Source organism: Mixophyes fleayi, chromosome 4 (genome assembly GCF_038048845.1).
Source record: "Mixophyes fleayi isolate aMixFle1 chromosome 4, aMixFle1.hap1, whole genome shotgun sequence".
Taxonomy (NCBI): Eukaryota; Metazoa; Chordata; class Amphibia; order Anura; family Limnodynastidae; genus Mixophyes; species Mixophyes fleayi.
The window spans coordinates 202,942,271-202,956,659 of record NC_134405.1 but is presented as its reverse complement, the minus strand read 5'-3'; the positions used below and the strand labels follow the sequence as shown (position 1 = coordinate 202,956,659).

The window sequence follows — 14,389 nt, the reverse complement described above, 5'->3', positions numbered from 1 at the left end:
CCCAGGGCCGGTACTAGGGTCCATGGTGCCCTAGGCATTTTTAAAAAAACGGCGCAATCCTCCCCCCACCCGCAAAAATTGTCGCCACCCCCCCCCCCGCAAAAATCGGCGCCCTTCTCACCCCGTCTTTCCTTACCTTGTCACACCACCGCCGCCTCTCTGCTCCGTCTCCTCCCCTCCACTCACTGACACTAGTGAGTGGAGGGGAGGAGACGGAGCAGAGAGGCGGCGGTGGTGAGCAATAGCCTCTCCCCCCTCCCCCGTGCATCTGAATGCTGTGCGGTGGCCGTGACAGGTATGGTCAGCGGTCGCCGCACAGTTTTAAAGTAATTTACATTCTTGTGGCGCCCTCCAGGCGCCCTCCAGAGCCCGGCGCCCTAGGCAAGTGCCTAACCTTGCCTAATAAGAGCGCCGGGCCTGCTGCTTCCTAAAAATGTCATGTGACAAATAGGATGTGTCAGTGATATCACATACTTCATGTCACTCACCGGACTGTGAGTGCTTCTTCCCGGACATTTAGGAACCGTGGCCGTCCGCCATCCTGAGGGTCTGCGCATGCGCAGCCCTTTCTAACCCTTCAGTGTATGTTCCTTTAACTTAATTGGCAGATCAGGCAACACTCCCTATATTAAGCACCTGTGGTCAATACCACGTTGCCTGATCTAGGAGTCTCATTCCCCATGAGCCTCTGAAGGTGTTCCTGTGTTTCCTCGTGTATTCAGCGCTGCTGATTCCTGTGGTTTCCAAACCACTTCTACCTCTGTGGTTTCCAAACCACTTCTACTACTGTGGTTCCCATACCACTTCTACCTTCCTGTGTATCATCGTGACTGTTAGCTGATTCCTATCCGCTGCCTCCGTGCACTACAGTCTTCAAGCCACTTCATCTCTATCATATATCATTGTGACTGTTAGCTGATTCCTATCCGCTGCCTCCGTGCACTACAGTCTTCAATCTACATCTACTCACCTGTGCATCATCGTGACTGTTAGCTGATTCCTATCCGCTGCCTCCGTGCACTACAGTCTTCAACCTGCAACTCGTCTGTGTTCCATCAGGACTGTTAGCTGATTCCTATCCGCTGCCTCCGTGCACTACAGTCTACAACCTGCAACTCGTCTGTGTTTTATCGTGACTGTTGGCTGATTCCTATCCGCTGCCTCTGTGCGCTTCAGTCTTCAGCTCATCTCAACTCTCCCGTGTTTCCTCGAGACTGCCACTACTATTGCTATCCGCTACTCTCCGTGATCATCAGTACCAGCTCAACTCTGCTCTCCCGTGTGCCATCGTTACTGCACCTGCTGGTTGCTATTGGCTACCTCTGTGTGTCCGCAGAGTCCTGCTGCCGCTTCTCCTCATCTCTACTCGTCCTTCAACTGCTGATCCACTCTCCATGCTTTCCTGTGTTCCCGCTGGTCTCTACCCGCCTGTCAGCATTGGATTCGTGTCTCACTACTTACCTTCCAGCTAGACCATCGCTATTCTTCAGGGTCCTCCAGGAGTCCAGTTCCACACTCTACTGATTCCTGTGTATTCGTTTCCCTGCTGGTCTACCTACCTGTGCGCTGCACCTACTTGACTACCGCTTCACCCATCCAGGGACTTCGCTTCCTGCCGGCCTCCTGCCGTTCAGGTATCTCTGCACTCCTGTCTGACAGCCTGCTTCTGAACCACGGTATACATACTTCTCATTGACTGTGCTGGTGTATTGCATATCTTGCTGGACTGTGTTGGTTCTTCTCTGGAGTTGTTATCCGCTGAGTCTACTGCCATCATTGACTGTGTTATCTTGTGCCGGATTACCTCAAGAGACTTTCTATTATTACAGTGCTGTTCAGTCATTTATATATTGTGCATATTATTGTGGATCAAGTTTAAGGTGCCCGTGTATCTCCTGTGTTGCAGTCTCTCCCCGTGCTCCTCCTCACATATATATTCAGTGGTACAACTTGCTAGAGGCAGACCACTGATCCCTGTTTCCCGAGTCAACTGTTTCTAGTATCCTTTCACATAGCAGTGGTACAACTTGCTAACGCAGACCACTGACTTCCCGGATACCTCCACCTGGATTCCATTTCTTCACATAGACAGCGGTACAACTTGCTAAACGCAGACCGCTGACTCTCATCACCTCCTCGTTGCTGCTGGACATTCCTCCTCACTATAGCAGTGGTACAACTTGCTAACGCAGACCACTGACTACCCTCACGTTTCCTTTGTCCATTCAGTTCCTCGTGTACTACTATCTGTATATTACCAGTGCTGCTATTCATAGACTTTCCGGAGCATCTCATCATCTGCTATTTTCTGTTCCGTGATCACCCCGCTACCAGAGTACCATAATACCACCTATATTGCTCTGGTAAGCTTATCACCTGGTGATCCCTGGGTAAAGACTCCTAGTGCCCGTGACACTTCACTTTTTCACTGTAAAAAAATCCAGTGATTAAAGAGGATGCAGAAAAACCCTTTATTGTATACATTGGTAAACCATTTGTAGTATCCATCAAATAGTTTCTCAGATATAAGAAATTGTCTTGAATACACCATCATGAAAGATGAATTGTTTCTTGTTTATAGTATAAAGCAACTGGAGTAAAACTGGGATAAAGATATTTAAGAATTAGATTGGATATCCCTGGGGGCGATAGGTACTTATTTGTGAGATGAAAACAGTGTGATGCTACCAAGACAATGCCTTGGTCAAACCATCACTCCAAAGTCATTTGCTGGGGGTTAATGAAAATGCGGAGGGAGGTCAGTGTAAGGGCTATGACAAACAATTATAGAGGTCTCTGGCTGAAGCTATGGGGAAATGCTGACAGTTCCACAATGAGATGATTAGGAAAACATGACTTGTATGGGAGGGTGACATCAAGGAAGCCAGGGGTGCAGGAAAGACATGTGGTGGTGATGATTTGCTTTTCAGCTTGGCAATAATTATAAGCATACAGCAAATCTTATAATGGAGTAGCTCAACAAGTGGAACTTGATCATCCTTGACTGGCCCAGTTAAAGTCCACACCATAGAAAACAGAAAATGAGCCCTAACAAAAGTGTGGATTTTTCCAAAAAGAATGGGAAAAACATACACTATCCCACAGGGTGTATTATTGTGTGTGCATCCCACAGGGCAGTCTTGATAGATATATTTAAAGGACTCAATTTTACTATAGCTCTTTCATGTTGAACGTATGATGTATGTTGCACATATCACTGTGAAACAAAAACTTACTTTAATGGCTTTTAAATTACATTTTTAGGCAGATGTTATCAGTAATTATGAATAGGAAACCGCCCAACATCTTGGTGGAGCCTACAGGAGATACAGAACAAAGGAGTGGTAGATAATGACAAAAGGGAAAAGCATCGTTTTCTAGAAATGTAGAAAAGTTCAATTATTGATAGTAGAGTGTCACGGATCGGGAGGCGGGATCCTATGGTTTGCCTAGATTTGCACTACTCCAGTAAGGGGCGGAGTCTAACGTGGAGACGATATTCACCAGGGAACAGCCGCAAGTTGGTTTGGTCTTTGCTGCGTCTATCTCGCAGGCCGCGGCCCTTACTAGGAGTACCAGGCGAAACCCCTTAGAGGAACATGCAAAGATGGTCAGCAATGGCAGACAATACGTGGAGAAGAGTAGAAGGGGCAGATACCACTGGAACGAAGGATGAAGTGCAGAATAGAGTGTCAGCTCTGCAGACGACAGATTACCACTGGGATGGCGGCAGGAACACTTAGGAAGTGTCAGTTCTGAAGTTAGCAGTGTAAAAGAAGCCACGTCTAGCACCAAGGAGGTAACTAAAAGAACAGGCACCAAACATACAGGGGAGGTGCCTTTTAAACTTCGGAGTCAAAACCTTTAACCAATAGGAGAGGGTCAGAGAAAATGAATAGAACGACGGCCGCGGCCAGGACGGAGCAGGTGGACGGCTGAGACAGGTGAGGGTGCTGGGTATTGGGTGTGAAGCCCGATTGCCCGTTGTGTGACAGTACCCCTTCCCCCTGTTAAGGTGAGCACTGCACACCTACTGCTGGGTTTCATGGGAAACTACACGGCCTCAGAGAGCCATCCTTTTTCTTCACAAAGAAGAAATCCACTCCGGCAGGCAAGGAGGAAGGTCTGATAAAGCCCCGTTGAAGATTTTCCTTGATGCACTCGGACATGGACCGGGTCTCGGGTAAAGACAGGGGGTATACACGACCTCTGGGAGTTGTCTTCCCTGGCTGAAGCTCAATGGGGCAGTCCCACGGCCAATGAGGAGGCAAATGCTCCGAAAGGACTTTATCAAACACGTCTAAAAACTAAAAGTACTGTTTGGGCAAGTTTGTGGGCTTAGGTTCTGGTAAAGTGGAGATAGCTCTGAGAGGTTGAACTCGGGTAAGATATCTCTGAAAACAAGCAGAACCCGGTTGCCATTGCAATGCACTTGTCCCACATTTTCTATCGGAGACTAAGGGCTAGATTTACTAAACTGCGGATTTGGAAAAGTGGAGATGTCGCCTATAGAATAAGATTCCAGTTATCATTTATGTAGTACATTCTACAAAATGACGGCTAGAATCTGATTGGCTGGTATAGGCAACATCTCCACTTTTTCATACCTGCAGTTTAGTAAATATACCCCTATGAGTGGTTAAACAATTCTTCAGGGCCCCAGCAAGCAAGGATTTATTTATTTTAATGTGCACACAAACACTTCTTATTTTACAAACAACATTACAATATATTTACAAAAGCCGCCTAGCCATTGCCTGCATCAATTGACAGATATTACAAACAAGCACAGTTTCTGCAGAAGAAAGAGAAAAGAAAATGTGTACATGATTTTTCTGGCATGTTAGACTGATCAGCAATCTATACTTCTGCTTATATGAACAGCAGAGCCACGCAGGCAGAGGGATCAATGATCCTGATGCTTGCACAATTGTCAGAGCGGTTTGTCTATGTCGTGTTTCATGTGGAAAACGGCAAGAGCAAATTCCTTAGAGCAAAAGCTTATCATATTAAACCCTATATGATTGAGGTCACAGGTAGAGAGTTCTCCCCTCCTAATCCAATACAACCCATTCCGCCCTGTAGAAAACGCTCTGCTCCGTAACTTCCCACTTTATTTACTATTGGAGCTACCTGAGCATAATGAATGATATTAACAAAAAAATCCCCCTTTTTATTAATTACTGTACAGAATGGTACCTAGTTAGGTGATTGGTTGGTGCTTTTAGTGTACTTGCTGGGTTACTACCTACCGGAATATATACACACACACACAAAACAGGTTTACTCTATTTTATTAATAAATATGTTAATATATGCATGTTTTTTTCACTCTTGCTGTAAAGGGAGTATACTTGTATGTTCTGCAGGACAGGTCACCTCTGCAGGGATGAGTTAGATTTCTCTGAAATATATTGTTAATATAAACCATCTGGGGTGGATTAACAGGTCTGAACAAGCTGTTACTCTCCAGGTGTTGTGAAACTACAAGTCCTAGCATACCCTACCAGCTGTCAGCTGGCACAGCATGCTGACAGTCCTGGATTAGGGAGTATTATTACAGTTTGGCGAGTGCAGGGTTAAACATCAAGTGCATCACATTCAGTAATTAAATGGGGCTATTCAGGGCTGACATGAGAACTATGTGTACTCCCCTTTTTATGTTTGTGCTCTGTAAGATACCTGACGCTTCTAAAGCTTACATTCTTTATTGGAGTAATAGTTATTCTATGGGATGATTCTCTTTATCAGTCAGATAATTTATCTCACAGCTTCATAATTGTTTGTGTAACTACCAGTGGGTTTAAGGAAGTGTGGCAAGATATTACCAGAGTTTTTATTTCCTCTTTTCTTGTATTGCACGACAAACTGTAATAAATAGCATATCTGATAATGATTGTTATACTGCTGAGTGATGGTGACCACACACACACCTTTATCTGCCTATTATCATTCCGCATACTGTAAAACTAAAAGTACAATAGAATGTTTTCATGATTAAGATCAGTGTTCAGAACAATATGGGTGATGTAGTCACTAGTCACATGTCTGCCTGTCTATCTGATGTGACATGCAAAGAAACACCTACCCAAAGTAAATTATTTTTTTTTATAGAGAAAGCAAAGGCTGTGACCAACTGACAAAATTCTACATATATGATGTGAAAAAATAAACATTATGGATTGTAAAGAGCTATGCAATATGATGGCAGTATGTAAATATAGGATGATAATATTCTGACCCATGTGGGGTCACAGATCATCATGCCAATAATTGATTGAACTGCTTTATTAGCAATATTTGCTACAACGGCCTTATAAATATGTAATTGGCCAGAGCAATCTCCATCTGCTGTGTGTCTGGGTTGTGAACAATTTTGAAGTGGGTGGGGATAGAACAAACAACCTGTTGCAATTATTGGACTACTCACAGCAGCACAGTATTTCAGGAAATGAGTCTTACGGTTCTGTGGGAGGTTATGGGTTGTTAGTGGCTGTGACAGAGGAATAATTGCATGATGTGAGGAAGGAAATGGAAGCAATCAGGAAACCACAAAGTGAGGGATGGTGATTTAATATGGTTGCTTAATAACACTGATAACTTATGTCTGTTGCAGGAAGGTTGTGGTGCAAATGCACTGCTAAGTGAAGTATAGTTTATCTTGTGTATGAATCTGAGATGGGGCTTAAGTTGTCTTGGGTTTTGCCTGTGTAAATGTTGGGAGTTGTGATCTGTCCATTTTTGCTTGTAGATAGTCGTTTTCATAAAGTTGGCTGTTTTTAAGCAGTGGTTGGGTGAGATGGTATGAGGGGTTTGATACTATGGACCGCTATACCAACTTAGAAAATGCATTAGAACTTGAAATATTGCTAAGAAAAAATAAATGTATCTTAAATAGCCCTTATTTACATGTACTAGAACTGGGTCTTTGTGGCCGATCTCTGCAAATAGATACAGGGATTAAAGGGTAAATGAAATATCATAGTATGCATGCAGGTAAATACTATAATGATGTAAGGGTCAATTCATGTTGATTAAGGAATTATTTTGTTGTCTGTTAAGTAAGCTTCATGTTTACCTTCTTATACCCGATTTGTTTCCTGTCATGGTTCTTTTACAGAATGTGGTGATTTCTTGGCTCTTGATATTGGTGGAGCTCATTTCCGTATTCTCAAGGTGAAGTTAGACGGCTCTAGAGGAGTAGAGATGGGCAGTGAAGAATATAGCATTCCTGAGGAAGTAATGATTGGGACAGGAGAACAGGTAAATCCAAGTAGAGCATTTTCAGTGTGATAGTAATGCTATGCTCTGTTTTTTTTCTTGCTTGTGTTACAGTAATGTGTTTGCTTAATGTTAAAAGTTCTGAATTTTTTTTTTTTAATTAAAAAGGTATTCACTCTTTGCCAATATAGGTAAATATTTGTACCTGTATAGCTGGTGTTTCCGGAGCTGATCATGATGTGTGTGTGTAAATGCTGAACACCACTTCCTTATTAATATACTGTATGCAATGGTGGTAGTATTGCATTAACATATCAAGTTCATTGTATGGTAACTGGGAGACCATGCAGTTGCATAATGTTTGAAGCCAGATACTTTGGGTGCAGTCATGCAGTGCCAATAGCTCTGAGCTCCACCTTTGCATTCCCTTCCACAAGCATCTGTCCTCCAGGGTTCATGACAACCTTGCTGTCTGTCCCTATGCTCTTGACTGGAGAGTGGTGATCTTACATTGCTGTTCACTAATGGTCCCCATTGGACCACCAGGGGAGTGCTTTCTATTAAATACATCTCAAAGATTAAATCATATATTATGTTATAAATTAATATATGCATTTATTGTGAGCACTGAAATGCAATAAAACACTTCTTTGATACAAAACAATGATCTGAAATATGATGTACCTTGTAATCTAAAGCAATGGTCTGTTTCTTTTATTCCCCACTTACTACCCAACTGTAATAATGTGGAATGAATTAAAGGCTTTGTGTTTAAGAGGTTCTCCAGTTTATGGTAGTCATTGTCCCTCCCTCCTACTCGTATATGACATTGTAAACAAATGTCCCTATTTTCCAGGAACAGTCTCAGGTTTTGGAGACTGATCCCTGAAAATGTCCCTATTTTTCAGAATTGGCTACTATATGGTAACATATCTGGTTAGATGCTGTTCAAGCTAACATTTCTTAAATACATGTTTATAGTGTCCACTAATTTGAGTCTAACAATCACTCTTATGAGGGTTGCAGTGTGAAGCCTAATTATCAGGGATCTCAGGATGGTGCTAGCAGAAGAAAATGAATACAAAAAAAGCCTTATATTTTCATTTTGCAAATCTTTAATATATTTTATCTATTAACTTTTATTTTTTGTCACATAGTGGAGCTGAAAGCTCAAGTCTGGGTTGCACATGGACTGCAGATTACAATGACTTTTCAGAAATATAACATTTTGGCCTATTTCTCTTTGTCTCTGCAGTTATTTGATTATGTTGCTGAATGTCTCGGCCGTTTCCTTGAACAACATAAGCTGAAGCAAAAAGTTCTTCCACTTGGCTTTACCTTCTCATTCCCCTGTGTGCAAAGTCAATTAGACAAGGTAAAATCATTTTTAAATGATGGACTTGGAGAAGTTTTTATGGAAATCTGGTTGGAGTGTTTCTGAACCAGAAGGTCTGCTAGCAATCTGCTTTTTGATGAACTGAACCTCATTAGAAAGAGGTAGAATCGTGTGTTCCTTAGGCACCAGGTGGCTGAGGGAACTACTCTTATCTAGGCTCCATTACTAGAGTGATTAATGTTTGGGTCCAGGGTAAATGCCCTTTTCTTGAAATGATCCTGACCCAACCTCTTCGGCAGGAACCAGATCTTTATTCTGATCAACTGGTCATTGGCATAAATTGCTGTTCACAACTGTAGATATTTCACAACGTCAACACCTGTGGGGCACATACAGTGTTTGAGTCTTCTGGTGGGTATCAGAATAGGCTTTTAAGTCCAGCACTGTCAAACAAAGTGTGCGGACATTGATGGTTAAAATACACTTTACATGATGACCAAAATAGACTGGACAGTGCACTGTATTTATAATTGTATATCTGTGTTCGGTATGCACTTTTATTCATTTGGAAATGTCACATCCACTCTTCACTTGTTTGTGGCTGAACCAGGTAACTTGAGAACAGGGTTGGACTTATGGTGGTTGTTACCCACTGCCATCATTGGGCTCCTCTCTACTCTCTACAGGTCCATATCTGGCTGACTTTTTCATACATTTTTGAATTTGAAACGCAGGTGGATATTAAATACAATCAACACTTGAATATTATTGGAACTAAGTTTATTTTAGAAGGTTTATAAATGACACTTGTAACCTTCCACTACTCTCACCAGGTATTTTTTTTTTTTTTTTATGACCATGTCTTGCAATTTATCACTCTTTTATTGTTTGAAATTATTCTATAAAAGCCATTAAACCTGAAGACTGATGATAAAATCTAGGCTTACTACTTGTAAAGTCTCAGTAGTGCATATGTATAAAGGGTAATACATTGATTACTGTAGGTGCTCGTAAAGCATGCTTTCCTTGTCCTGACATGGGTACTGCATATGTAGCTGATGTCAGGGTGGTATAGATTTATACTAAAATAGGTTTATTCTCTTCAAAAAAATGATAGGAACTTAACAAGCAAGAATGAAAAGCATCCATAGCTAGTACAGAAATTTTAGTTATTTCTGGGTGCAGACTGGAAATTCAGGCTTTAGTAGAATTATTTAATTAAATTTGAGTAACATGATTGCAAAATAATATACTGCCTGTGTTCTGGCAGTCCACCCGAACTAGTAGGTCCCATATGTTTGCAACAGTCATTATACACTGATTAGCCACAACATTAAAACCACCTGCCTATTGTGTAGGTCCCCCTTGTGCTGCCAAAACAACTGGCCCATTGAGGCATGGACTCCGCAAGGCTTCTGAAGGTGTTCTGTGGTATCTGGCCAAGACATTGGCAACAGCAGCTCTTCTATAAGTGTTGTAAGTTGTGAAATTGTACCTCCATGGCTCGGACTTGTTTTTCCAGCACATTCCATAGGTGCTTGAGATCTGGGGAATTTGGAGGCCAAGTCAACACCTTGAACTCTGTTATGTTCCGCAAACCATTCCTGCACAACATTTGCAGTGTGGCAGGGCCCATTATCCTGCTGAAAGAGGCCACTGACATCAGGGAATATGGTTGCCATGATTGCCTAGATCTAAGGTTCCCCAGCAGACCATTGCCCAGAGCATAGTACGGCCTCCATCGGCTTGCTTTCTTCCCATAGTGCATGCTGGTGCCATCTCTTACCCAGATAAATGACAGTCGTCCACATGACTCATGAGACTTGCCCATTGTAGATGCAGTGGACAGGGGAGAGCATGGGTACTCTGACCGGCCTGTGACCACACAGCCCCATATGCAGCAAGTTGCAATGCACTGAGTGTTGTGACACCTTTCCATCAAAAAGAAACAAAAAAGAAGGAAATGTGTATAAAGGGCACTCTTGTGGTTTTAAATTTGCATCCCATTAATGTGTACATAAAAAATGCATTAAAGCTTTATTGATATACATTAAAATGGAGAACCATAACAATTTAATGAGATGCAAATTTAAAACCACAAGAGTGCCCTTTATACACATTTCCTTTTTCTTCCTTTTCTATAGTGGAGAATTTATCTGTGTGGGTGAACCTCCCTTGCAATATGGAATATATACCATAAATACGATCAAAGATTTTTAAGGGGTTTAGTGGTTTCCCAGTGCGGTGTGAAATTCTTTTGACCTTTCTATAAAAGCCAACAACTTTTTCAGCAGTTTGTGTCATTAAACCCGATGGGCTAGGCTTCACTTCACACGTGTATCAATGAACCTTAGGTGCCCATAACCCCATTGTGGGTTTACCGGTTGTCCTTCCTTGGACCACTTTTGGTAGGTACTAACCACTGCATACCGGGAACACCCCACAAAACCTAACGTTTGGGCAATGCTCTGACCCAGTCATCTAGCTATCACACTTTGGCCATTGTTAAAGTCACTCAGATCCTTACACTTGCCCATTTTGTTTTTTCTGCTTCCAACACATAAACTTCAAGAACAGACTGTTCACTTGCTGCCCAGTATATCCCACCCCTTGACACAGGTGTCATTTTGATGAGATAGTCAATGTTGTTCACTTGCCAGTGACTTTAATTTTGTAGTTGATTGGTGTAGGCTATTTAAATGAAAGCGCTGCTTTGAAAGGGGGTGGGAGAGCAATCTCAGGCAGTGGCACATGTCTGGGGACTCCTCATTCCAGCTAAAGCAGCATGTTTGTCAATCGACAACAGGTTGTTGGCAGCCTTACCTGACTGCGGCAGATGTAGAGGGTATAGGAGGATTGTTGAAACATGGGTAATATTTTGGGTTTGTTTGTTCCTCCCAAGCCAGGATTTTTTTTTTTTTTATATAATTATTATTATTAATAATAATAATATTTTTATCCCTTTCTATTTCAGATATAGTGAGAACTGTTAACCTGCACAAGAGTGTTGTGAATAGATGTCTGTGTTTGAAAAAACTGTTTCTCTGCAATGCCAGAACAAACTTAATGTTTTATCCTTCTACTATATTACTTGCACACTAATATTTTATTTGTCATTGTTTTTTTTGCTTGCTAGGGGCACTAACACCTCTAATTGTGTCATTTTTCTTTAAGCCATTAAACACATTTGAAGAAATATTTGATTTAGGATTATAGGGTGGTGTTGACGTAACCCTGTCAATAATTTTCTCCCCACAGAGTGTACTTATCTCTTGGACTAAGGGGTTTCGCTGCTCCGGTGTAGAGGGACATGATGTGGTTCAGTTGTTGAAAGATGCCATTCAAAGACGTGAGGTGAATTGGGGGCATTTTTACTAGACATTGATTTCTTGTTATACAGAAGTTACCTGATCTTGCGGCATCTGATGAGCTCCTGAATTACAATGGCAGAATATTTTTTTATTTCTACAGGATTATGAAGTTGATGTTCTTGCCATTGTCAATGACACTGTTGGGACAATGATGAGTTGTGGCTACAAGGATCACAGCTGTGAGGTTGGCTTTATTATTGGTGAGTTGTATGGGTTGTCCTTGAAGCCATTTTAGTAACACTTGACCCATTGTACTAAGTTGTCATGCTGTCTATTCCCAGGTACTGGTACCAATGCCTGTTATATGGAAGAAATGGGTAATGTGGAGTCTGTAGAAGAAGATGAAGGTACAATGTGCATTAGCGTGGAGTGGGGAGCACTTGGAGATGACGGAGCATTAAGTAACCTTGAGACAGAGTATGACTGTCGGGTAGACCAGGCATCCAGTTTACCTGGAAAGCAGCGGTAGGTGGAACCTAAACTATATGTCCATTTATTACCCACTATTATTTCAGTTCAGAAGGCTATGATTTTCAGACAGGACATTGATAATCACGTTATACATAAGTTATGGCATTCCATTTTATTATGCATGTAAGCCAGAGATGGTTACAGTGGAAGAGTCAGTTGGCTGGTAGGAGACATGGTTTGTCCTATAATTTAAAAGCCGGGAAAACATAGGTTGCTTAATTATGCTCCACATCCTGGTTCTTTCCCCTGCCTGGTCAACTCGTTCCAAAGAGAACTGCAAGGTGTTTTAAATTGGGAAACCTGTATCTTCAAATGAAGAACATAAAACACCATATAGTGTTTGAACATCTAAGAACTAATTATAACCATGCTGATATTTTATACCTATGCTGATCTCCAATTAGCTAAAGCAAAATGATCTAAGTACTGCAAAACTTCAGTGTGTGCAAACTTTACCATTATGGAGTATCTCTGTTTTAACCTCAAAAGCGAATGTAATTATGCCAGTGGGCAACCAAAGAAACAAAGTATTGGACACGACCATCTATTTAATCATTTAAAGTCAGGGTTTCTACCTAACATAAGAAATGCTTTTAGCTACAATTTAAAAAAAAAATGCCCTTTCTTCAATAAAATAAGTTAATAGCTAGCTCTACAAAGATATGAAATAACCATGGGGAAAAAGGAGGTAATTTAATGCAATTGCATAAGATTAAAAGAATTAAGATTAGTTTTGTCTGAACTAAGCCCAGAAAATGCAAACTGAAATATATATATATATATATATATGGTTTATTTATGGCGCTAGTAATTGTAAATGTGTATTAAGTCTGTACTGTAACCCACTTTTCCCTACAGCTTTGAAAAGATGACTAGTGCAATGTACATGGGAGAAATTGTGCGTAATGTGCTCCTGAAATTGACCAATGATGGACTACTGTTTGGTGGTGTCAAGACACTGCAGCTTGATGCCAAAGGGTCAATTGGGACAAAGGATGTGTTAGAAATTGAGACGTGAGTGTCTACCATATCTTGCACTCTTGTTTATTTTATTATTATTTAAAAAAGCTAATTGACCTTTTCCTCTTGTCCAGGGACATGTCTGGTTTGAATACTGCTAAAAGAATGTTAACTGACTTGGGACTAAATCCAAGTGAACAGGACTGCGTGCAGGTGAAGTGTGTGTGCAATGCAGTGTCCATGAGGTCTGCCAAGCTGTGTGCTGCTGGACTTGCTGCCATTGCCAACCGCATTAAAAACAATCGCCAAGACCCGTTGTGCAGAGTCACAGTAGGAGTAGATGGCTCTGTGTACAAAGCAAACCCCAAGTAAGATGCTGGACCCTTGGATTTGTGTTACTTTTTCCTGCATAGATTTAGTAGACTGCTCAATGCAGTCGGTGGGCCGGATTCATCAAGGCACACATACTGTGGATAATGTACGTTTGTTTTAAAACACTGCAGGACATGTCCAGTGCCTGTGTGGAATATACATTCTCAAATGAATGCACAGAAAAAACAACTATTTAACTAATGTCACCTATTAATAATATAAATGTTAATGAGGAAAAATAATCCCATTAAATATATTTATTAAGATCTTAATGTCTACTGTACATAAAATATTTACAGTTGCTCCTGATTGCACACATGGTTATAGCATACATATTAGACTGTCATCACTACTAGCCTTATAGCTGGCAGAAAAACAAGTAACTTTGAGATGCCCTAAGCTTGATTTGGATATGGTTGCGTGCGCTCGAGTTTAGCACGCCCTTCCTGTACATGGACTACGGGCGTACACCCCTTCCCTGCCCCGTTCACTCCCTGAAATCGTCGGCTGTAGCAAATGTCCTATGCATACAAAGATGAATTGAGCGTTGCTGTTTTTAGTTGCGCATGCCCTGAACCGGACTATACGCACATACATTTTGCATACGATATGCACAAAATCGGCAGATATGCTCCTTGATGAATTGGGCCCAATGTGT

The 14,389-nt window shown here is 41.6% G+C and overlaps 1 protein-coding gene across 2 annotated transcripts in view; it reads left to right on the top strand.

Annotated features, from left to right (window-relative positions):
* The window catches only part of HK3 (hexokinase 3), a 61,541-nt gene that overhangs the window by 30,192 nt on the left and 16,960 nt on the right, over positions 1-14,389 (top strand). For both annotated transcript variants that reach the window (XM_075209145.1, XM_075209146.1), the window contains exons 4-10: positions 7,121-7,263; positions 8,477-8,596; positions 11,816-11,911; positions 12,029-12,128; positions 12,210-12,393; positions 13,258-13,413; positions 13,494-13,727. In XM_075209145.1, coding sequence (XP_075065246.1) covers positions 7,121-7,263; positions 8,477-8,596; positions 11,816-11,911; positions 12,029-12,128; positions 12,210-12,393; positions 13,258-13,413; positions 13,494-13,727 — 1,033 coding nt within the window. The remainder of the gene's footprint in view (positions 1-7,120; positions 7,264-8,476; positions 8,597-11,815; positions 11,912-12,028; positions 12,129-12,209; positions 12,394-13,257; positions 13,414-13,493; positions 13,728-14,389) is intronic.